Source organism: Photinus pyralis, unplaced genomic scaffold (assembly GCF_008802855.1).
Source record: "Photinus pyralis isolate 1611_PpyrPB1 unplaced genomic scaffold, Ppyr1.3 Ppyr1.4_LG8, whole genome shotgun sequence".
In the NCBI taxonomy this organism is placed as follows: domain Eukaryota; kingdom Metazoa; phylum Arthropoda; class Insecta; order Coleoptera; family Lampyridae; genus Photinus; species Photinus pyralis.
In genome coordinates this window covers 30,220,084-30,245,844 of record NW_022170819.1, presented here as the reverse complement: position 1 = coordinate 30,245,844, position 25,761 = coordinate 30,220,084, and the positions used below count along the sequence as shown (strand labels likewise).

At 36.0% G+C, this 25,761-nt stretch overlaps 2 protein-coding genes across 2 annotated transcripts; one reads left to right on the top strand and one right to left on the bottom strand.

Annotated features, from left to right (window-relative positions):
• Nucleotides 1-16,887: 16,887 nt before the first annotated feature.
• Nucleotides 16,888-18,912, bottom strand: LOC116179531 (sialin-like). The gene is made up of 8 exons (XM_031499325.1): nucleotides 18,730-18,912; nucleotides 18,443-18,682; nucleotides 18,219-18,399; nucleotides 17,906-18,174; nucleotides 17,728-17,860; nucleotides 17,438-17,679; nucleotides 17,298-17,390; nucleotides 16,888-17,241 (listed from the first exon to the last, which is right to left on the bottom strand). Exons 1-8 carry the CDS (start codon nucleotides 18,910-18,912, stop codon nucleotides 17,164-17,166), a joined length of 1,419 nt encoding a protein of 472 aa, XP_031355185.1. The 3' UTR covers nucleotides 16,888-17,163.
• A 3,966-nt stretch (nucleotides 18,913-22,878) lies between these two features.
• Nucleotides 22,879-25,037, top strand: LOC116178226 (sodium-dependent phosphate transport protein 1-like). Its single transcript, XM_031497665.1, has 7 exons — nucleotides 22,879-23,018; nucleotides 23,069-23,308; nucleotides 23,355-23,535; nucleotides 23,581-23,849; nucleotides 23,900-24,032; nucleotides 24,078-24,319; nucleotides 24,372-25,037. Exons 1-7 carry the CDS (start codon nucleotides 22,941-22,943, stop codon nucleotides 24,555-24,557), a joined length of 1,329 nt encoding a protein of 442 aa, XP_031353525.1. The 5' UTR covers nucleotides 22,879-22,940; the 3' UTR covers nucleotides 24,558-25,037.
• Nucleotides 25,038-25,761: the final 724 nt, after the last annotated feature.

Genomic DNA, 25,761 nt, shown 5'->3' with positions numbered 1-25,761 from the left:
TATTAAAATAAATCGCTAATTATCACAACATTTAACAAAAAAGTACCTTCGGCCTAACTTTGAACTCAAAAAAACCTTACCTGTAAAGCACAGAAAGTCTTCTAAAGAAAGTGCCTCAAAAATCATAGTACATTTTTAACGAAAAAAGTTTAACAATTATTCAAAAAATAATTCGCCGTTATCAGTTTCATTAACAAAGTAAACAGAGTCGTCCCCTTGGTCGACAAATTACTCAATCCCGCAAATCCTTCGATTTATGTGCGGGATTAATCTCGCAAAAATGCTGCGGTATTTCGGGATCCCGCAATCCCGGTATTGCATTCCCTAGTTTCTAGTCTATAAATTTTGATTGAATAGTCTGATCGAAAAAGTACGAATTGTTTTGGATTGTACGCACGAAAATTAATAAGAAAAAGTGTTTTCCCGAGAAATTTTGGTGCAGTCGATTTTTGGTAAAAAAGGAAGGTTATACACTGCCTTTTTTGAGCCCGCAAAAAAAATTGTCTCAGATCGACCCGGAAAAAATTTTTCTTATAGAATGTGGCCTGTAGAATCCATAATTTCAAACAGTTCCAAGATTGGGCTACTAGTTCAAAAGTTACAGCCCTTTGAATTTTTCTTCGAAATTGGTTTCTAGTCTATAACTTTTGATTGAGAAGTCTGATCGAAAAAGTACGAATTGTTTTGGATTCTACGCACCAAAATTAATAAGAAAAAGTGTTTTCCCGAAAATTTTGGTGCAGTCGATTTTTGGTAAAAAAGGAAGGTTGTACACTGCCTTTTTTGAGGCCCTCAAAACAAATTGTCTCAGATCGACCCGGAAAAAAAATTTTCTTATAGAATGTGGCCTGTAGAATCCATAATTTCAAACAGTTCCAAGATTGGGCTACTAGTTCAAAAGTTACAGCCCTTTGAATTTTCTTTCGAAATTGGTTTCTAGTCTATAACTTTTGATTGAGAAGTCTGATCGAAAAAGTACGAATTGTTTTGGATTCTACGCACCAAAATTAATAAGAAAAAGTGTTTTCCCGAGAAATTTTGGTGCAGTCGATTTTTGGTAAAAAAGGAAGGTATACACTGCCTTTTTTGAGGCCCTCAAAAAAAATTGTCTCAGATCGACCCGGAAAAAAAATTTTCTTATAGAATGTGGCCTGTAGAATCCATAATTTCAAACAGTTCCAAGATTGGGCTACTAGTTCAAAAGTTACAGCCCTTTGAATTTTCTTTCGAAATTGGTTTCTAGTCTATAACTTTTGATTGAGAAGTCTGATCGAAAAAGTACGAATTGTTTTGGATTCTACGCACCAAAATTAATAAGAAAAAGTGTTTTCCCGAGAAATTTTGGTGCAGTCGATTTTTGGTAAAAAAGGAAGGTTATACACTGCCTTTTTTTGAGCCCCGAAAAAAAAATTGTCTCAGATCGACCCGGAAAAAAATTTTCTTATAGAATGTGGCCTGTAGAATCCATAATTTCAAACAGTTCCAAGATTGGGCTACTAGTTCAAAAGTTACAGCCCTTTGAATTTTCTTTCGAAATTGGTTTCTAGTCTATAACTTTTGATTGAGAAGTCTGATCGAAAAAGTACGAATTGTTTTGGATTCTACGCACCAAAATTAATAAGAAAAAGTGTTTTCCGAGAAATTTTGGTGCAGTCGATTTTTGGTAAAAAAGGAAGGTTATACACTGCCTTTTTTTGAGCCCCGAAAAAAAAATTGTCTCAGATCGACCCGGTAAAAAAATTTTCTTATAGAATGTGGCCTGTAGAATCCATAATTTCAAACAGTTCCAAGATTGGGCTACTAGTTCAAAAGTTACAGCCCTTTGAATTTTCTTTCGAAATTGGTTTCTAGTCTATAACTTTTGATTGAGAAGTCTGATCGAAAAAGTACGAATTGTTTTGGATTCTACGCACCAAAATTAATAAGAAAAAGTGTTTTCCCGAGAAATTTTGGTGCAGTCGATTTTTGGTAAAAAAGGAAGGTTATACACTGCCTTTTTTTGAGCCCCGAAAAAAAATTGTCTCAGATCGACCCGGAAAAAAATTTTCTTATAGAATGTGGCCTGTAGAATCCATAATTTCAAACAGTTCCAAGATTGGGCTACTAGTTCAAAAGTTACAGCCCTTTGAATTTTTTTTCGAAATTGGTTTCTAGTCTATAACTTTTGATTGAGAAGTCTGATCGAAAAAGTACGAATTGTTTTGGATTCTACGCACCAAAATTAATAAGAAAAAGTGTTTTCCCGAGAAATTTTGGTGCAGTCGATTTTTGGTAAAAAAGGAAGGTTATACACTGCCTTTTTTTGAGCCCCGAAAAAAAATTGTCTCAGATCGACCCGGAAAAAAATTTTCTTATAGAATGTGGCCTGTAGAATCCATAATTTCAAACAGTTCCAAGATTGGGCTACTAGTTCAAAAGTTAAAGCCCTTTGAATTTTCTTTCGAAATTGGTTTCTAGTCTATAACTTTTGATTGAGAAGCCTGATCGAAAAAGTACGAATTGTTTTGGATTCTACGCACCAAAATTAATTAAGTCATGCAAAGTTTCTTTTTATGTCGTTTAATAGATATAGGTTTCCCATTAGTGCAACAAGGAGTAATCCTTCCAAGCTACTTCGCGCTGACATAAAAGTTTAAGGAAATTCTTCACTTACTACCCATTTCGTCGCGGAAACGGTAAAACACATTGCGTGGATACAATGGAATTAAATCTTTTCCTCTTTCTATCCTCCACTGTTGCTTGGGTAGATAAATCCAAATCTACATTTATTCGCCAATTTATTATAGGCTATTGGCAATTGTCGCAGTTGCATTCTACCGCGTGTGCAAAAGAGACAACTGGAAAGTTTCCACAGCGGAATTAGACTGCAAATCCGAAATCGGCAATTCTTAGCGACGTCAAAAACACTCCACAGCTGCTAGAGTGACTTATCCGTTTTATTGGATTACGTATAAAGTTAACGTTACCGCTTTAATATAACCCCGTCGGGTCTTAAATGAAGAGCACGAACCTTTGGTGATTTGATTTACTATGCAAATTTTGGTTGTTTGCACTCCAGTTTATCCGATCGATGCCTGCACTAACCGTAAACCATTCCCGACCACCGATATCCGGTCTATTGCCGGCGTAATAAGTAAAGCCGTGTTGGTCGGATTTGCTCCAAAATATTATCAATGTGTTTAAGCAGCCAATTATCGTCGGAAAATTTAATTCAAACTCACCATTGCATGAAGTCATTTTCACAATCCAAATTTCAAAATCTATTGGGCGCTGGCCGGATATTAAAGTGGGAATCGTTACAATTCATTGCTTGGATATATTAGCTCAGCGACTATACGGAGTGATTGTATCAAAAGTAAGTATTTCCACAAAAGCTTTGGCAGATATTACTTTCTGAAAAAGAGTGGGGATTAACACGAGTTTGGTTTAATTTTAAACTAAAATAATATCACGTAGCTATCAGGGCTTTGTAATAATGTGGAGAAAAGTTCGTGTCAACCCCCAAATTTAAGTTCCTCTTTTTCTGTTTCAATTGGAAACTGTCAGATTTAATTTGGATTTATCGAGGTCACCCTTAACCTGGGAGTAGATACATCAGAGGATATACCAATTTTCTTTTATCGTTTGGGTGATCATAAGTGATTGATGACAGTTTGAATTTTCAGCAAACTCGGCAATACACCATTGAAGGTTCCCTACTATTTAATTCGGTTGAAACACGAAAAATAGATGCAAGGTGATCTGCCACGAGTAAGCGTTGACAACGCCACTTATTATAAATTGGAGAACCTAATGCCAAAAGTAGCAGCTGCCCCTCATCTGAGAAGCGTAGACGTAAATTCACCTTACGCACATTTTTAATGCCGAATTTAGATCTTGTTAGAATGCAATACAATTTAATCTTTTTGAAACGCGATCACGTTTAATAAACCTTGTAGATCCCCGATATTGTGAGATTATGCTCATACATATTCAAAGCAGAAGGGTAGGTCATACGCTTCGGAATATCCGTCGATTTACAAAACTGGAACTAGCGTAACTTATGACATGGCTTGTTCTCGCCCATTTTCGGCGCAATTAAAGCAAACTTTTTCCCGGCGACACTTTTCAGTAATGGAAGGCGCGCTGCAAATTGAATGGGAAAGGTGATATATAGTTTTTAATAAAATGCGAGCATTTTGCAAAAGTCAACTACCAATAAGTTAGACGGCGGTGTTAATTAAGTAAACTACCGACGCGGAGTAGAAAGTTGGTCTTTTTTGAGTAATTGTTAGTGGAATTCTTAAAGAATCAGAGTTGTCTGAAAAAGGGGGTGCTTAACGCGAAATTCTGCGCTACATCAAATTTTTGACAGATTGAAATAAGTCCTTATGGTTACCAGATTTTAAAGTAAGGGATAGTTTCTGATTCTGAATGAAAAGTTTTTTGAAAGAGAGAGGGAAAACAAAAAGTCTACGCACATGTGTGGACGATGATTTTTTTCGTATGTAGTTTATTCGTACATGCCAATCGCGATAGCGCTTTTTACCAAAGAAATTGCCCCACAAATTAACCAAGAGAGAAAGAGCACTCCAAGGAGCACTTAGACGTTAGTACTAGGCATGAATTAATAAAATGAAGATTTTACTCTACCAATTTAACTAAAATGACAGTATGACAGGAAAAGCAAAAACTTATACAGAGTGCCCATTATGTATAGAATATAGCTCGGAATATAGTATACTATATATCTCGATAAATATCGAATGTATATAAAAGTTTTCTATATTAACTTTTTATTTCCATAATAATGCAGCATTCAGTTGTTTTTATTTCAGCAAACAAATGAGCATAACGAAAAACAATTGAATTTACGACCCTTATATATTTATACAACATTTTTAAAAAAATCTTATTATAATCACATCAATAACATTAATCTAGATATCCTACATCAAAATAAAACAAATAAATGATTGTGTACATTTGTTACCATTTTATTGTTAATTTCATTTTGTCTTCAAGGTTTAATAAGAAACGTACACGCTAATTTTGTTTACGATTCCGGACAAATTTAAAATAAAATGACTGCGTACAAACATTGACCAAATAAGAATCTATCCAGATTCCATGTTTTCTTACATTTATTTTCTTACTTCTTATAGAATCCTCCTAATTTAAATTAATATCTTAATGGGAGCCGATCGTTAAGTAAACACAATTGAAAAGGATTACGTTACCTTAATTATAGGATTTTCTATAATCGACGGCTTTCCTATGGTGCCGCCATTCCGGAAGGGCACCTGAATCTCCAGAAAGGGTACTGTTGCAGTTTACTTGATATTTCTTACAACTATCTTTTCGTATGTAAATTAATGAACTTTCTATTGAGAATCTATTTATCTATCTCTATTATGTTATTATCGGCGCAGTAAAAGGTCAAAATGAGTTTATGTCCACTCGCTGAATTTGGGTTAATTCGTCTCTTTTAACTTCCCTTTCTGAAATAGAATTTTTTTATTTATCAAAACATCACTATAAATCCTGATTTGCCGGAATCTTCCGCTTGTACATTTGTAATAATTTTTAGCGCATTTTTGAAAAAAATACGCTATTATATTCGTTATTGCTGGCAGGCCGGCTGTCCGCGTTAGATCCTTAGACCATATAGTACATGGACTGCTATTCGCCCTATGCTTTCAATACAAAATGGGTGGTCACGGATAGAGGGCACTGTAGTCGTGGGTATGTGAATCTCAGGGTAAACTAAAGTCGTGTAAACACCACTAGGATCGCTTAAAGAGCAGCATTATAGTAACCGCGTAGTACGGGAAGCTTTAAATGCTCTTCATTATTTGCTATACGTCCACAAATAAGAATAAGTTTGTTTTTTTGGGATATCTAGGCGATTAATTAATTGACGTTTGTTAATTTATAGGTTGACAGTCTCAAATCGTGTCTCATCGGACAACTTCGGACAGACTCGTTTACCCTGAAACTCACATACCCAGGCGATGTCCTTGACCATATTTTAGTTACAATTAGCAGTCCATGTACTATATGGTCTAAGGTTAGATCTCCACAACTACAATAGCTAGAGAATTCAAATTTTCACTAAAAGCTTTCTGCTATAGTGTAGATGTGCAGGCACTAGTCTATTTTGAGTTAGATTACTTGTGAGATCGATAATTGAAGGAAATAATTTCGATATGGGTTTCGGAGGTGCTATAATTTTACCGTTAGATAGCGCTACCAGTATAAAAACTTATTATTTACTTTGTGATTTGTTTTACAAAATGAAGACGTACCGTCAATTGAAATTAAATAAAATTAATTATTTAACGCAGCCAAAATTACTCGTGAGATCGATAATGTTAAACTTCGCTAATAAAATACTGACCTGCATTACCAAAAATGCGCTTTAATCATGCATATGCTGATTTACAACTTGTTTGGATAGTTTTGAATACGAATTTCCACGTACATTATCTTTTTTACTATATTACTACTGAGTTAAATAGTCTTCTTGTAATGTTTACTGTAAAATCCATAACGGTCTATCCGCAACACTTTCGTACTAATAATCTTCACGGTTTTTTTAATTCGATTGACTATACCACCATAAGGAAATTCTAAGAAACTGTTCGGAAGCTCTAAATGTTCTATACAGATTCTAAAAAATTAAGAAATTCTATGAAGATTCCTATACAGGTCAAAAATGACGCCAAAGTGATCCGAAGGATTTTTTGAAGACTCTGAAAAGAAGATTCTCAGAAAATTCTAACATTGCAAGGCGATTTTTATAAAACTACTAGCAGTCCTAGCGAACATCGTACCGCCTTTATGAAATCCCGTTTTTTCCCGTACCCCGTTCCCGCTTTTCCCTGTTCCCGTTCCCGTGGGAACTTCGGGAAGTTCTATCAGAGCACACCTTAACGCCTTACCTACGTTCTAAATGTCAAGCCTTTTTTCGACACTAAAACATAAAATCCTGTTTTGTCCTGTTTTCGTTTTGGTAGAAATTTCGGAAAGCGATGTACATTCAACCATTCTCCAAAGTTTTATCGAAATCGGATGAACGGTTTTAGACAGCCATAGGAGACAGTCAGAAAAATATTCATTTTTATTTATATAGATAATAGCAGACCCGACGAATATATGGGTACATTGACATTGCCAAACATTTCCATGTAATTCATTACAGTGTTCACATTTTAAATCCTTTAAGGTTTTGTCAGTTGAGAGATACCGTTTCAGGACATGGTGGTGATGGTTTGGAAATCGCATTGTGTACATATTAAATGTTGGAAAGTATTGTGAGATAACATCATATGCCTACATAACTTTGCTTTGTAGTTCATTGTAAAATCACACTGTACCACATTTTAAATCTTTCAAGTACTTGTGTCTTAAGAGATGTCGTTTCACAATATGTTGAAGATTTGTGGTACAATGAAAATGTGTACCACTTTTTATCTAGATTTCTCGCGAATTTATAACCCCCTCTTAAATTCTTCTTCGAGTAATTAACGTCAATAAGATATCTATAATTAAGTCCACACTTTTCTTTTAAAGGCAAGCAGGATCACGGTACTTTCAGAGTGCAAGCAAAACTACGTAGCTTTAGACCCATGTACCGAAATTTTGCTGAATTGTACTATTACATGCAGGCGAATTTATCTCACGGTGTTAATTATTTAGGTACTATATGTAAGTCTGGGACTTCCGAAAATCCCAACTTTACCTATCTCTATACTATACGAAAAAAGTTTAAATATAAGAATTCATATTATAAATAAGTAAAACAAGATTTTTTTGATAATATAAGGTTTTGCTGTGTGCAATGACCTCACCAAAATGAACCATAAACAACTTAAATTCCGAATCCCTACACAATTAAATCTCGATTTAAAATTCACAATTTTAAGGTAAATAATGGTCGCAATCAAATTTGAATTCCAAAAGGATTATTTACACAAATTTTGTAGACATCTGAAACAAACTTGATCACAAAATTAATCATAATTGGACATGAGACATTTATTTGGATCGTTAAAGGGTTCGAATAAACACGCGATTTACATGAATTCACACAAACAAAATTTATTTTAAACACAATTTAGATTAACCATTTTTTATTGAATGTAAGTATGTTGTTTTCGATTCAACTGTTGAGTTGACTCAAAAACATAAGGAGGTGCGGTAACACTGTGCTTCTTCAATTTAAAATTGAATTGTGTTTACTTCTAATGTAAGGAAGTTTGAATATTATAAGAATTCGTATTATACCTTTAGCGAGCTATTATTATCACGCAATTGTAGTTTTTACTACTTTCGTCTAATTATTTATTTCATCAACACTGTAAATTAAGCCAAGGTACTAACCCTTAATAAATACAGGTTGGGGCAGAATGGACTCCCTAATTTGACGGGTGTATTGTAAAAAAACTATCCAATATAATTAAAAAAGAGTTTTATTTCTGAAAACTACATACAATGCCATTTTATTTTACATCATCCACGTGGCCAGCGATGCACATATTGAGTTGTTCCAGCGATGACATCTGTAATGAGCCTCCCAGGCCGAACTTTATAAACCTCAGCTTTGATTTTTCCGCAAGGAAAGAAATCGCAGGGGCTCAAATCAGGGGAGCAAGGGGGCCATGGAATATCCCATCGTAAAGAAATCAGGCGGCCGGGAAACTGTTCTTGGAGAATTTTCCATGAACGACGGGCAGTATGAGCCGTGGCACCATCCTGTTAAAACCAAAACGTTTGTGTGTCAGATTCCTCACTTTACTCTTCCATTGTGGGGAGTAGAAATGTCCCCAGCATCTCACAATAGCGTACATAGTTCACAGTAACAGCTGAACCTTGAAATTCCAGGCCACTCAATGATGAACACGGGGTAGTATGGCGTAGTTTCCCCCCAGCTCTTCAGTGATTGTTTGAAACTAGGGAGTCCATTCTGCCCCACCCTGGACATATTAAAGTGACAACTGTGGCTACATATTCTGTGCGCCACTGAAAAATTTAAAAAAGCAAGTGCGGCGGAGAAACAAGGCCGTGGATTATTTAGGCGAAGATGGAGGCGTTAAATGGACCAAAATTCAGAATCTCATCCAGAGTGAATCTCATTAGAAAAGGGCATTAGAATTTGTGTGGGAGCGCCATCGGTCAAATAATTTGTGAATTCCTTATTCCTCACTTTCGTAGAAAGTGTAGTACGATCAAGGGTTTCCATCTCCTGTATTGTAACAAGCTTTCTGTAATGGTTCCCCAAAAAGGAGCTTTTGTTACTGTTTTACCCTCCAAATAGATTAATCTTTTCCCCGGCCAAACCAAGTCAGATGATATAATGGCATAGAAAGGGCAAGAAACTGGGTGACAGTGATTCCTAACAATATTCAATCTATCCTCGTCTTATTATGGATTCGGCAGTCTTAATCTATGTTTCGATGTATCAAGCGACTAGCAATTCCAAAGAGCTCTACAGGTTTAAGCTTAAAACGAGAATTATGTTCCAATTTTTGCGTAGTCTGCTGGCGACAGGTCTCAGTAAATAAATTCTTATAAAATTTCAAATAAGACGGTATATCTTTTGCAAATAAGAAAATCTAGGAGTAAACGAGAAACTCACAATTATAAATCAATACACGTTGACGTCCCTGCAATCATAAATACGAAAACTTTTCACTTCGCAAAAGACTATTCAATCCGGCTTTCAGGTGAGGGATGTTTGCGAATTGCGATAACGACCAACACAGCCGCGAAATACGAGCAAGTTCGAAAAACTTCCAAAGCCTCTCTACGCAAACAAGAGCAATCCAATAAATATCTACATATCCACCTCGCCATTATAATTTCGTATGCTAAAATTGTTTTTGCTTCTTCCGTTTATATTGTGGGAATTGTAATATTTCTGACGTTCGATGTTTTATTCATGTCGAAAGTACGAGAAACTCAGCGATACAGAAAGCTTTCGGTTCATTTGCGCCTTAATGTAATCAAAAAGCACACTGCCTTTGGACTGCGTGCGCTGTATTATCAATTCATTGAATGGATCCGATGAATTGGTGAGGTTTCCGAATTTTGCTTTCATGCTAAACGTATTAATTAAGCAGACTTTGTGGCAATATGTCAGAGGGGAGAATAATTTTATAAAACTTTCAGGGTATTTAATACATTTTCTTGTCTGGCACGTAATTGCTTTGAGAAATTTGTCCATTACTCCAAAATTGCTTTCGGGTTTAAACTTTGTAACTTTTTTTGTTTCTAATCTAAGCGCGAGAAGCATTTGTGCCAACAGCAATTGTGATGATAAGTTGCAATTTGTGAGGAAGACTCTAGCTACCCTGCTTTGTTTCAACAAAGATTGCAAGATATTTCTCAAATGGAATTTAGGGACGTGCAACGACTAAAACTGCGATTCCATTATAAGGTAAATGCCCGTTAATCACATTTTCAACGAATTCGATATCATTCGTATCGCACCATACGTTTCCTACAGTAATGTAGATGCCATATTATTTAAAGCGCAGATGTTCTCATTAAGCTTGTCAAAAGGCCCTTAAAATTGATTTTATTTCCACTATTTACAAAGATTCACATTGGTGAGGGTCATAATTATAGCATTTGGAGACCGTGACAGGACTTTTGTTCATGAGTTTTTGTTCTGGCAAAATTTTAAAAATTAGATGTCGGAAAACTTGGGAGAGTTGTTGCAAAAGAACAATAAGGAACCAGGTACGCCATGAGAACTGAAAGAAATGTAAGCAACTGAGCTAACGAGGTTATGCCACAAACCAAAAAAGTTTGATTAATTAATTAAATGATTAATGAATTATTTGGATAAAATATACGTCACTGGTTATCAAAAATTTCTGTTCTTCTGCCTAAGGGAGAACTAAGTGAAAATATGCTAACTTTTTTTTGTAGGAAATTGTCTTCTCTTTAATTTTGGTCACCACATATTTTCTTGAAAAATGCAGTTTTGAAGATATCTGCAAAAAACAGTTTTTGGCGGTCATATTAGTAAGATGGCGGCGCCGGCGGCATTTTTCGAATTGTGCATTTTGCCAATTTTAGTTCTACGCATCCAAACCTACAAAATTTCAGGACTTCCCAAACTACTTTCAGGTAAAAATCCCCAATGACTGTCCTATTAGCAGAACATATAAAAATCAAAATAATTTCCAAACGGTATTTTTTGCTGGCAAACTCGTTACGGCACAAACGTAGCACTACCCAGTACCCAATCCACCTAGTGTCGAAATGTATGCCGTCAATGTTCTGCTAACTTCACGGTCCCTACCAGTTAGAAGTGTATTGTATTTAGTTATCGATAACAAAGAGCCCGAAGAAGATATGTTTTATGCACGTCACATTTAGAACTACCTCTGCAAATGGCGTATTTCATAGAAGAAAAATGGTCAATATTTAATGAACTCTGTGTACCTTACAACAAAATGAACGCCTTTGAAATGAGTAATTTAATCAGAACGTGTATTATTAAATAAACATTAAAGCGCCAAACTTTCCATGTAATTTTGGGATTACTCAAAAAGAAACTCTCTCTCTGTTAATTCATTACGAGGGCATCTTAATATCAAACACGGCGTGGGCACCAAATACTTGTAAAGGAACCCCATCCCAAGTTATTATTCGGTACCTTTGATCCCGGCGACTATTTATAATCCCAGTAAAATTAATTAAATCTCCCTTAATCAATTTGGGACGAATTTTCTTAATTAAATTAATTTACGGCGCAAAGAAAGGAAATATTTGCGAATTCCGTTCAACGAAAAAGAACAAGCAAACGTTTAGATTTATTGCTCGAGTTTCATGAGAGATCCATTTAAAACTGTCCCTCATCCAAGCGACTCTGTTGTTCGGAATGCGGATAAATTGGATTAATAGAAATTGCAATTGCGCAAAGTAATACCGCTATTTTGACTGTGGGCGTGCATGACGCGTAATGGAATCGGGATGATTGATAACCGGAGGATTATTAAACGGCGATAATCCACCCCGTAATTTCTTTTCGAATCGCTTTGGATGGGAGCTAATAATTTCATTATGCTACCTGATTACAGTCCCCCTTTTAACGGCTTAAAAGCTTTATAGTCGACGATAATGTCTGACATGCATTTTTAAAATGTTTTTAAGCAAATGCGACTGCTTTAATAATAAACTACACTCTTTCATGTTCCTTAATTTCTACCATGGAAAAGGATGCTGGGTATAGGCTCGTGCAAGGACTCACAAGATTCAGTTTAACCACTGATTAACGTATTCACGTAAATAGGTACGGGTACGTTACATTAAAATTAAGCAACATAGTTTTTCAAAAGTGGAAACCTATAACACTATCAATAAATGCCTATAACCGTCGAGAGGGGGGTTTGAGCCATTAAAGTACTGTGTGAAAGTTTTCCCAACTCCCATAAATCACATCCAAAAAGTATTAAATGGTAACCGTCCACGGTTCAACAATAAGAAGGCCTTTAGAATGCTTATAATTAGTTATAATCATAGTATAGGTTTCTTTACGATGCTCTTTGTTTCACCCACGGAGGTCATGCGAGGTTTTCTTTAATTTCTTTAGGCGCACGCACTACTTTGTAAAAAGACGAGATTCGATTATTACTTACTCTCCATTCCAGTTACTCGACAATTTTTGTCAGCCTTTTGGGATTTTTATTGGAGCTGTATAAGTTTAGAGAAATTTTCTCTTGTTATTTTGCTTTCGACACGTTGATGATGCATTTGTGAATATATTTTACACATACAAGGCCGTTTTCGGTATGTTAATGAAAATTAGGTATTTACCTTTTGACTTTGAATAATCATTTTTAGGCTTCTTACTTCTGGTTTCCTCTTTTCTTCTTTATTGCGCAAGAAAAGTTCAGTTGGGGAGATCCACCGCCATCTTATCAAGTCAAGCACGCCATAGATGAGTTTCTACATTACGGGCTGGGAAAATTCGACTTTAATTCTGCAAATTATTACCTGTGACCTACTTACACACGAAGTTTGTTGACCTACACTTCGATGATTGTTCCTGAATTGTAATCGAAAGTATTAACGAACCGTTTGGAGAACGATACTCGTGAAAATTGCTTCGATATCTCTGATTCTATTTACACTACCCGTGTCGTTTCCGAAGAATATACCTAGCGAGACCCGATTTGAGCAACATTACCTACGATTACTTTTGTGTGACTGAGAGAAATCATTTGTGTTAGTTTAGCTACGTTTCATATTATCATTTATGTTAATTGATTTACCGATATTAGCTACCATTGCTTTGTAAATAAATTTTTGAAGTTACCAAGACTCTTGTCCAAAGCTGATATCTACTGGTTTTGGTTACGTTATTTGTTTTACTCAGAAGAATCGGCTCATATTACCTTGGTTATGTTTTAAATTGTCGGACTAATAGAAATTTAGTTATTCGTGCATCGTAAAGTTCTGTGTTAAGTTTAACGTCACGTTTACGCTTTTCTACGCCGACGATTGTAAAAATAATCCCTGGTCTGTCAAAAATTTACTTTTGTTAGTGTAAAGTCGTTCGAATTATTTATTCTTATTGGGTATCAATTACAGTTTGGCATTGCATGCGCAATTTTTATGTGCCGTGATATTCACTATCCCTTTTATTGGTTTGTTTGTGTTGTCTGTTACAGATTGGCAGAAAGCGCCCTTCTTGAGCTCAATAAAACCGTTGCGACATGTAGTTCAAAAGGTAATTTTTTTATTTCGTCGGCTCCTTGATATAACGTTTGATTACATACATATACTCTCATTGGCACTCATCAAATTAAACCTGTGGATGACCTCGGGAAGTCCTAACGTAACAAAAATGAAAAAATATTAAAAACAATTCAAGTATTAGTAACAAAACAAAACTGTGAAGTTGCTAGTTCCAATTCTCATTTCGAGCCAAACTCTTATCAACATAACATGTTTATTGTGTTAAAGTAACATATGAGCTTATGATCTTCTGAAAAGATCATACCCTAAAAAACAAATAAAATTAATGCTCTAATAGAACAAGAATTTTCTAGTACACCATTGGTTTAGAAATTAAATTTGCTTTGGACCATGTAACATATTCCTACACTATTTAAGATATTGGTACAAATCTGTTATTCTCCTACAATTCTTGATTTTTTTAGCTTCCTAGCTTGAGATAGGTGGCTATTGCAAAATTTCATCAAATGTCGACGTTTTAGATCATTTTAAGCAACTATTCAAGAATAAAATTTTGGATCTGTAATGTGTACCTAAACGTCTTGTAGACGTTACTTCGGTCTAAACAGTAAAAATAACGACATTATATTTCGTTGTCATATCGAAACTTCAGTTCTTGAACTTATTCCCAGTTAAGTTTAACAATATGGTAGTGTATGTAAGTATGATAATTGTTATGAAAAGTTAACTCAAAATTAGTTTGATGCAAAAAAACATCCATGGTCCTACCTACACCTCATTCTTTATGAACGTTGTTGAATGTACACGATTCCTCGAAAACTTTATTTTGTTCAAATATTTTAACCCGAATCATGATAAGAAGGTTAGACGGAGCTTTTAGTCTAACAAGCCTTCACATAGTAAAGCTAATTTAATCCACTAGTTTTAGATACACAATTATTGTGGGTAGATAGCATAATGTTAGTAAATGACGTGCAGAAGTTTCGAATTGGGTACACATTTTTCTCGGGCCTCTCTAAAGTAGCTTTCGTGTTTAGACTTGAGGACAATCTTTTCTAATGACATACATCTACAGGCATACTGCGTTATATTTAATTGGTCATTTCAAAAGTGCCTACTGCCATTTAGAGTATTATTTCTACAAGGCGTAGTAAAAACCGAATTGATTCTACCACCAAACAACAACACAAAGAATATATCGAAAATAAGTATTTACACAATAATCATTACTTTAAGGGGGACAAACTTTTACGATCGATGATAAGGACCCTTGAAAGTGAGTTTCAAGCTTCCTCGATTAAGTAAGTGGTATACTGATGTCCAACAACCCTCAAACAACACTTACTTATCGAAACACAAATTACTCATGTTATATTGACTACTTGTGTCTTTTGCTACGGTATATTTTCCCTTTTCGAACAGCTCCTTTATTCTACAAAACCCAGTTTTAAAATCTGCACCAGTTTCTACTCGAAAGATCGCATTTTCTACAGTATAAAAATATTTATTTACTCTCTTATAGTGCAATTAAACCAAATCAGATAAATAAATGTAAATGTAAACAAGTTAAAAAGTTTACATAAAGCGGATTTCCACTTGCATTCATTTCCCATTTCCGGCCACAAATATGAAAGATAGCGATGCACATGGGCAATCCATTTTTGACGTGCTACTTCAATTTCAGTTTATGAGAAGAATTTCATTTCCATGCTTTTCTAAATAAGAAAGTTGGAACTGCGCATGCGCAAACCTAAATTTTGAAACTAATGTTAGATTTTCCTTTGTTCCAAGCGCCTAAGTATCAAATTTCAGTTAAATGGTGCCATAGATAAAAAAAGTTGGCACTGCGCATGCGCAAAACCAAATTTTGAAATTGGTGTTTGATTTTCCCTTATCCCAAGTGCCTATGTATCAAATTTCGTTTAAATTCTTCCATAAATAAAAAAGTTGGCACTGCGCATGCGCAAAACCAAATTTTGAAATTGGCGGTTGATTTTCCTTTATTCCAAGTGCCTATGTATCAAATTTCATTCAAATACTTTTATAAGTCAAAAAGTTTGCAATTCGGTTTATAAATGGTCGAGATGCGAAAAGGGCACTGTGAATTTTGAATCGATTCGATTCAACTTTTGGCATTGCGTATTATATGGCTAAAGCTATGCCCATATTGAATTTCATGCAATTCAGTTCATAACTAACGGAGATGTAAAAGCGATCGAACATTTCTAAACAAAGTTATCGTTCACACGGACAGATAGATGGACAGACAGACAAAGGAACAGACGGACAGACCAACCGGCAGACGACAGATAGCAATGCAAAATTATAAACGATCTCTAGGATCGTTAATAAACGGCAAAAGTGTAAAATTATGGAACATGTAAAAAACGGTTTTTTGTTTTTTTTACAATAACTTTTTTTGTAAGCGGTACAAAAAAAATTCCTTCCTTGGTACAAGACTCGACACCATAACGAACCAAATAGCGAAAAAAGTAGAACAATAGCTCTTAAGATAAAGAACTAGTAGCGTCGCAAAACTAGCGGACGGACGGACGGACGGACGGACGGACAAAGTGGCCACAATAGCGCATTTTTTATTTTTGTGGAAATGCGCTAAAAATGAAAATAAGATAAATACTCAGTCAGTACACCCCAAGATATATAAGTTCACCTTAGGGTTTTAATAGTTTATCCAACAAAATTAGATGCATATTGATTTATACACGTAGTATAAGCGGAGTAGAATGTTAACGATAAACGTACGCATCTAAATCAGCGTGAGTTGTTACTTGTTACCATAGCAACCAAACTCAAAAACGTAGGGGTTCTCTTTGCCATGTCGAAAATGGCATTAGAAACAAAAGATGCTGCTTGAATATTGGTTTAAACTCGACGTAAGTCTCTAAAGTTACGTTGGTTCCGCTTTAGTTTCATATAAATAGCTAAGCACGTGGCTAGCCGAGAGAGACGCTTATTTTTTGTGAAGGTGTACACATCGAATTAATTAAAACTGAACAGTCGGCGATCGGGTTACTGTACTGTGTATAAAAACCGGTAAGCGATTTAACTTTTTCGACTTTCAATTCTAAATAACACTTCACTTGGTTCAAATATTCTAACCCGAACTGTAATAACGGAGCTAGAGTGGGTATATTTATAGGTCATACAAGAACATATGTTTATAACCGTTTAGTAAGATTTTGGTTAACCAATAAATAATAAAGTATATACAGTAAATAATAAATAGTTAGATACCTAGTGTGTTTTGTTCGTTTTGAAAGTGTCGTGGGATTATCTGTTCTTATACAAGAGGCAGGGTCGCAACGAAACAGGGAGGTTACAATTCCATGAGCCTATGGTACTAAATTGGTGGCATACACCAAGTGTGACAGTTGGATCAACTATCAACGAAATGGTTCTCATTTTGGATTTCGATATGTTTTCATGAGAGTACTAGATTAGACATGCTCATTTTTCGATTAACTCAGTCCCTTCATCTGCAGTTATCGTATCTTTCTTGCTGTCCACACTATCCCATTTTTGAACCTAAACGAAATGCCAATTAGGATAAGGATAGAGTGTGCTTAATTAATATCTTTTACCTCAGATGATGCGAAAATAATAAATAATATACAGGAGAGAATTCCTATACTGCCACATATTGTAAATATGTACTTCCAGCCTTTCAAGACGTTCTAAGAAGGGTATTGATAAGAGCAGGTTTGTTCTTTAGCAGTCTTACCGTGTTTTGTAAAAGCGTCTTCGTTACCATCGGGGCTAACACGTTAGAGGCGACCGAAAACATCTGAACTAAGCTAATTGCCGGAGCAGTGTAGTTCGGTGCAATGTCCACTATGTTAACCATAGCCCCCGAAAAGCTTGCCGGCAGGAATATGCTGATAAGAGCCCACACACTCAAAAGAGCTGAAATGTCGCAAGGCAAATACCCCAATGATATCATTAGCAATGCCGATGGTATGTGACCTGTAAATGGTACGCGATGAGAATACGCAAATCACAATTTTCACTTACCTACAGCGGACATTAATTTTCGATTGGTCAGCAAGTCCAAAACGTTGTGTATTCGCAATTTATCCGCCATGTATGAGAAGATCAATGAAGAAATGAAGGCAGCCAAACAAATTACACTAGCAAATTCTCCGTTCTTAAAAAAAGAGCTTGAGCGTTTTCGACACCTTCGGACCCTTACCCTTTCCACGTTTAATCCAATGACATTTTTTAAGTACGATGGGCCACTTATATTTATAACTGCAAGTGCCCACATTCTACCAAATGCCGAGAATGCAATTGCCCACAGAGGTAAAGAACAAACCATGGAATCCCATGGGACTTTATAACTGTAAACGCTCAGCATCTCGCGATTGCTCTTAATATACTCAAGTTCGCGCAAAGTAATACTTGGGTGCAACTCTGGCTTGTTATACGCTAATAAACACCAACATATACACATTATCAGCGCTGCAAATTGACGAATAACTTCTGAACGAATAAAATATACCAACCAAGAGCTGCGGCGATAACGTACGTATACTCCCATCCAACAAAGGCTATAGTTAAACCAGGTAGCAGTTGATTCAGCATGTTACCGATGAAAAATCCCTGAAAGCAGGATGAAAACCTACTTCGTTCATGAATCGGAATCCACGATGGTATCAGACCGAATAGGCCAGGCCACACAAGCCCCTACGAAACTGACAATTTAGATGATCGAGCCCCAAGCACGAACCTGTGCCAATCCGTGTACGAACTGAAGAAAAATAGCGGCATGATAGTCAAGTTTACTGGCAAATGCAACCAAAACGTTACATACGAAGATGGTGAACAAACTGCTCCCGATCACCTTCTTTGAACCGTACTTGTACGTTGCGTAACCTCCGAAAGCTTGCGAAATTATGGTACCAAAATGAGGCGACGTCAAGAAGAAGTACTGTACATCGTCTGACCAATCCAAGCTTCCCCCATAGTTCTGCGAGAATATGACCTAGTTTATTCGATTATTTCGAAAACACTTACGTTAGGATCTCTCGAAGTCGATTTATTTTCCTGTGCACTACATGTAATGGTAACTTCGGTTAGGTTACCGGGGTGTTCTTTCACCATAGCAAGTAGCGTTAAATTTGCCACCCCTACATTCAATATGGTGACTATAATAACAAAGAGTGAAAGTATGTACATTTGTATGCGCGCGGGAACCATTGATTATTATTGTTTCGGGCACCTCACATGCATAAAGTCTGATTGTTGTACCGAGAGAGTGATTATTGCTTTTATCTAGAGCAGGAAGTTTCATATCTTCTTATCACATTCAGCGGAGATTAAGTATTAATGAAGTTAATTGGACCTAGTAAAAGGTCTGCTAGAGTTTATTCGTTTCAAGTTGGTATCGAAAATCATTTCCACCGCTAAAGAAGATGCAAAACATAATTGAAATGTCAGATTTTTCAAATAAAGATCCAAATTTGGCTCGGATCTCCTTTAAATTTCCTCTAAAATTGGGAATCAGCAGATTAGAAGCAAGGTCACATTTTTCAATTAAACGTACTGTAAAGAAGTCTTTACTAGTTATCAAAGTATGCATCATTCTGTACAACTGCTAAAGTATGTATATGGGGAACCGCGAAAGGGCAACTACGGTGACTGTTTAAAAAGAACGAATTTTTAACAATTCTATCAAAATTTCATTTTTTTAAATAAATATTGTCACAAAATGTAATAACTTCAACCAGTGTTTGTTTTTTCCTTTTAGAAATTAAATAGTTGCGTATTTTTTTTGTTTAAATTTTATCGCTTTGAAGTTGCTCAATTTAGAAATAAGGTAGAAGTAACATACATCTGGTCAAGTTTGCGTACTTTATAAAAGGTTTTATCTGACCGTTGCGACAAGAAAAAATTAATTAACGCACGTGTTTTATCGCTGAGAGATACGGTGATACAAAGAATTGCGCATTTCATGTGCAGAAGCGGGGACGGTTGGCGCCTTCCGTCGTGGTTGGCGTTTATGAAAGCTATTGATGATTGGCGAAGTTTTTGAAATTTTGTTAAAAAGATTATGGTATAGTGAGTGGTTTTTTAAATATTGGAATCAACGTAAAAACGAAGATCGTTTCGCGACGGTTGAAGAGCGTGTAGATATTTTTACGCTAATTTTTGGGCAGTCGGCGCTATTTGTTTAGTTGAAGAAGCAGTTCGTGATGTTTATAATTTTTTATAATAGGTCTGTGAGAAGTTTAACGCATGTTGTCCGATTACCAAAAAAGTATCGTCGAGTTGAAAAAGCAAAGGAATTGTAGTACCGCGAGGCCCTATGGGGAAACAATCCCTCAGAATTAATTTGAATTAACGTAAATTGATTTGATTTGACGAATTGATTTGAATTAAGGTGAATTAACATGAATTTACGGGAATTATTTTGAATTAACCTGAATTAATTTGAAGTTGAATTTTTGGTGTACACAAAAAAAACAAACAAAATTAGCTACTAATAATTTTGATGCAAAACTTTGACCTCGACTTCAACTCTATGTCCTATCTCAAATTATAACCACATTTAACGTTAACAAATAATTGAAATTCACATACAGCATGGCCAATCCTTTTTTTTGGTGCTAAAACCACGCCAGGATCTCGCTCCATGAAAATTCAGGTTTATGACGGCCCAACCCTGGTAAATAATAAAAAAATGCTACATTAATAACCTGTATCAAATAGTTACGTTCATTTAAAGTGTTCTCATAATTCTGATAAGATTCACAACAAATAGCAATCAGTAATGAGTAAAGTTCCATGCATGGTCGCCTAATATAAATGATAGATAGAGTGAGTTAACATTACACAACATTTTTCTATAAAGGCCTTAAATTTACGAAGGTATCAAGCGAATAAGAGTGCAGGAAAATTCTTTCCGGAAAATTAGCACCGGCAATTACGCCCCTGGAATATTCTTGCTGTAATAAACACGCCCGAAAGTTCGCCTTCAAAATGTTGACCCGATTTGATTCATAAAGCGCCATTTTGGGGCGTGAAAGAGTTACAAAATCAAGTAGGGACGCGCCAAGGAAAAGAAAGGGATTCTTCGATTAGCGACTTATTGATTTATTCTGTAACAAAGTTACTTATTTTCCGCCTTGCAACCTGCGTTGAAGAACGCCCGGTATATAAACTCGATGTGAAAGTGCTTCGTTACAAAGACTGTAGTTCTGAACGCATTTCGTTTTGATTTATTTAATTAACTCGTTTTCAAATTGTTCCCTTATATGTAGCATCCGGCAGCCCTTGGCGTGGAGAAAATGATGCTGATGTAATACTTCAAGATTTCAGCTTCATTAGTCAGCCGATTTTTTTAGATTCCATGTGGTAAAGAAACAAAATAGAAAAGCGGTTTTAACGACTCAAAGGCCGTACGAGATAAGCAGCTGGTTATCTTAAATTCTTAACCTCGCAGATTGCATTTAAATTCCAACTAAAAGGTGTTAATTGGATTAACGAATATTAGAGTTTCGATGCGGTCAATTAAGTAAGCATAATTAATGATTGACATTTAAATGAGTTGCAAAAAATACGATCTGTTTGCCTTGGGCCTCAAAAGAAGTGCTCTTAATTAGGGCGTAATTAATTAAAAAGAATTTTAATTTGTTTGATGCATCATTCCGTTTCATTTTGCTTTGCAATTAAGTTACCGCACCGTTTGGAACTAAGGTATAGGTTTTCAATCCGCATACTAACATTCTGAACGTTAAGCTTATGAAGTAAAAATTTAAGGAGGGTGGTTGTGGCGAGAGAATTTAGGTTTGGATTTAAATTTTTTCGATTTTCCGACAGAAAAAAGTAAATTAGAATTTTTAAAGCTATAAAAAGTCTCGAGGTTCTGCAGTGTCCTCCCAGACAAATATTGTTGATGATTCAAAGAATTTAGGTGGTGGTTTGCGGTGAACAAATTGCGCGTTAATTCTAACAAGTCATTATCAATGCGTCTTTGTTTTTTCAAGTTCAAGATTGCGCTGTTTTTGCAACAACCTTAAAACCATCTGTGATTGGTAGTACAAAAGACACTAACCAACAAAAAATTTAGACATCGCCATTTTGAATATGCCATTATGGACGTTCAAAATGTTACTCAGTAGTGAGGGGGTAGAGAAATTGGAATATTTACAGAATTAGCGTTTTGCCATTTGGTGCGATCAGTACGATCTTGTAGAAAAGAACAATTCGCGTTTTGGCATTAAAACGTGACCATTTGGTCCCAATAGAAGCATACGCCTTTTTGTCCTTGGGGCACTCTTTCAAAGTTAAACCATGAACTTTCAAAGCTCGTGAAGAAAGTAGTTAGTATGTTACTTGCGTGAAGTAAAAATAAGCATACGGTGTAGAAATGGGACTTTCCCTTTTTTAAAACATCAATAGAGTTATCTGTGTAATTTGTGTGACTGTATTCACTAAATTCGGTGCTAATTAAAAAGTTGCAAACAGTAAAGCTAAAGGTGATTTCCTCATCAGTAAGAGCGATAACAACCCCCCAACTTTTCACTATATTCGAAATTTTCCCCGGAGTCTACAAAATTGAAGAAGATTTGAAAACAGTAGCGGTTTTCTCAACGTCGATCTACTCATTTTAAGACTTTAAGAAGGTTTAAGAAAGACGTGATCAAACTTTCGAAATTTGTTAAAAATAGTTTGGAAAGGCTTCATTGAGTAAAATTTTTAAAGAAGTGAGTTTAATTTTAACAATATATTTTCTCAAATAATTTTTTAAGCAGGGAATTGCACCCATAGAGAAAGATTCAAGAAAAGAGGGAAAGGAGCCTGTTTCTCAATCAGTTTTCTTTCAGTAATTGATTTAATTTCATTTCGTGCTAGCCGGGAATTAGCTGAAAAAATTTTACTGATAGAATTTAGATGAGAAACCGGAAGTTAAGGTAGGTAAAAGACGAGCTAAGGGTTTCAACGCCGTGAAACAGAAAAGCCTATTTCATGGTAGGTCACTACTTTCGAGCATGTAATTCATGTTTTTCTATTACGTATTACGATAATATTTTATAACTATTATCAGGTCTACATCCTGCTATGATAACATTAAGATTAACTATAAGAAACCGTATAAAAATTAAAATAAAGTAAGCACTAAGTTCGAGATGATACCGGCGCGTGTGGAATTATACATTCTTGCACTGCTAGTAATTACGGTAACCACTTTCAATTTAAACGTTGCTAGTACGACGATAGTGTCGATGGTAAAAGAGTTCTACATGAGGGTGCCAGAAACCGATGAGCTGAATGCGTGCCACAAGCGCGTCAATGCTTCCACGGTAAGAATTATGGTTGTTTCACGACTGAAATTGTGTTAAAATTCACGTAGAACAATGGAGGAAGCTTGGAATGGTCCGGTGACGTCCAGTTTTTATTCTTGACGTCTCCCTACTTGGGCTACGTAGTGGTGCAGACTCTGGGAGGGTACGCGACGCAAAGGTTTGGCACGAAGAAAGTGATCGGTTGCAGCTTGTTGACTATTTCCGCGTGCAATTTGGTGTTACCGATCGGATGTAAGGTTCATTACAGTTTCGCAATAGTTCTTCAATTTGTTCAAGGATTTGCGCAGGTTTGTAGCCGCAGTTGGTGCCTAATATGTGTCTTAAGTTCGTTAGGGAGGTATCTGGCCGGGACTGTTCGGTATCATCCCGTATTGGATTCCTTTGCGAGAGAGAAGTCGGTTTGGGTCGTGTTTCCAGGGAAGCGCGATAGGCGCCATGTCGGCGCAATTCATAGCTCGACTTGCTACACCCTCCATCGGATGGGAATATATTTTTGTTGTGGCCGCGTTCGTTGGTAATTTCGACTTGGGTACACTGCCTTTTCATTGTAGGATTTTAGGGCTAATAATGAGTCTGGGCTGGTTTCTGTTGGCTTGCAACGAACCAGAGCTCCATCCGCGGATTACCTTGGATGAACTGGATTACATCAAGAAACACCAGCAGGTGTTGCCTCCGTACAGAGATAAAATACCGTGGGGTTCTATGGTTGGATCTCTACCACTATGGGCAATACTGTTTTCTGCTTTTGGCAGAGCGTGGTTTGGCAACACAATTGGCATAAGCGGGCCGTTGTATTTAAAAGCAGAAATTGGTTTGGATGATGGCTCCGTAAGTAAACCAAGAGCGTAAAAGGATTCTTACAGTACTTATATTTCAAGATCGGAGATTTCTCTGGCGCAATTCACTTTGCAAGTTTTCTTACGGGATTAATTTTCGCTTATATTGCCGATAGATTGCTAATAGAGGACGTTGTCGGCGTACTTGCAAATCGTAGACTTCTTCTAGGAATAGGCAAGTATAGAGCAAATGGTTCTATTACCTAATCGTATCTCTTAGGTCAAATACCATCAGCAGTACTCATGATATCAATGGGTTATGTGTATTGCAACGTTCCCATTCTTTTGTGCTTTTGGGCACTTGTGCACGTAGACCTATCAGCGTGTGCACCGAGCGCGATGGTCAACGTTGTTGACGTGGCACCAAATTTCGCCGGACCCGCGATTAGCTTAATCCTAATGATTGCAGTCACACCCAACGTATTTGTTTTACTGGTGACAAACTCGTTATTACAAAATATGGTATGATTCTCGACCACTTGGGTCCAACTTAACCGCCTCCTGTATCTTTTAGAATGCTTTGGACGCATGGAAGTACACCCTTAGCATTGCAGGCGGTATAAGCTTAGTGTCGTGCGTACTGAATATAGTTTTCGTCTCAACTAAGGTAGGAAAAGTTGCAAAATGTGAAATAGTTACGATAGTGCATAGGTTCAAAAATGGAACTACGCCGAAATTAACAAGGATGACTACAGTCTGAACGAAAAAACAAAGTTAATCAATCGATAAAATAGGCAACAATAAACGATTTGTGGCTGCAGACATTACCAACAATAATAAATGCTCGAAAGGGGCAAATAAAAGGAATGTCCGTTGAAATATAATCGTCAAAAAACATTTTGGACTATTGGTTTATTTGGAAAAGCATGTTTCCTACACTACAACCTATACGTTACATACAATGTATCTCAGTACACAAGTTTGGATGTTTTGTGTGTAAATGAACTCTGGCTTGCCCATGATGATCAAATAATAACCTGTCAGTTTGAAAATTATGTAGTTGGCAGTCATTTTAATCGAAAATATTTTCAAAGAGGTGGGGCAATGATCCAAATTAAGCCTAGCCTCAGTTTTTTCACTTTACAGTTTGTCACTGATTTAAGTATAGAAAAAGATTTCGAATGTTGTGGTCTTCAACTGTTATCCAATTTTAAATGTGTAATGTCAATTTATCGTGAATCGGCAGGCAATATGGGTGTCTTTTTGATGCAGCTAAACAACTTGAACAGTTACTGATAATGCTTTCTACGAAAAAGCGGGTTATCATTTGTGGTGATTTCAATATAAATTTACTACTGGATTCAAAAAATGTAAAGATGTTTGTATCATTACTTTAACTTCACAAATATGTTTGACTCCCCGACAAGGGTTACAAGAACATCAGAGACGTGCATTGATAATATTTACACCAACTTTGATACATTTTGTTCAACCAAAAACATTTACATCGATTTTTCGGACCATAATGCCTTAATACTCAACATGACAGGCGCCGTCTCTAAAATGCACTACAATAAACACGTATACAGAAAGGGAATAAGTTTCAGTAAGATTAATTTAAATTTGTTTAGCAGTATGCTAACGAATACGAATTGGTCACAAATTTACACAGCCAAACATGGCAAATTTGATATATTTTATAGACAGTTTTTATGTTGTTTTAATAAATCGTTTCCTATAAAAAAACCTGCGCTCCAACGTACATAAGAAAGGATGAATTACTAACGGTATCAAAAAATCGAGTAAAACAAAACGGGAACTGAAGCAAATTGTTAATCATTTTCCGGATCCCACCTTAGTAAATTACTATAAGTTATATTGTAAGAAATTTAAAGACATAGTACGGGCCGCACCAAGAAATTATATCGCCGCTGAAATTAACAAATCTCCCAATGTTATAAAAA

Coding starts and splice junctions, on each gene's coding strand:
- LOC116178226 (XM_031497665.1), top strand. CDS start 22,941: ATGGTAAAAGAGTTCTACATGAGGGTGCCAGAAACCGATGAGCTGAAT. Junction 23,019..23,068: donor AGCGCGTCAATGCTTCCACG/GTAAGAATTATG, acceptor AAATTCACGTAG/AACAATGGAGGAAGCTTGGA. Junction 23,850..23,899: donor TTGGTTTGGATGATGGCTCC/GTAAGTAAACCA, acceptor TTATATTTCAAG/ATCGGAGATTTCTCTGGCGC.
- LOC116179531 (XM_031499325.1), bottom strand. CDS start 18,912: ATGGTTCCCGCGCGCATACAAATGTACATACTTTCACTCTTTGTTATT. Junction 18,683..18,729: donor CGACTTCGAGAGATCCTAAC/GTAAGTGTTTTC, acceptor ATATTCTCGCAG/AACTATGGGGGAAGCTTGGA. Junction 18,400..18,442: donor TCGTACACGGATTGGCACAG/GTTCGTGCTTGG, acceptor TCAGTTTCGTAG/GGGCTTGTGTGGCCTGGCCT.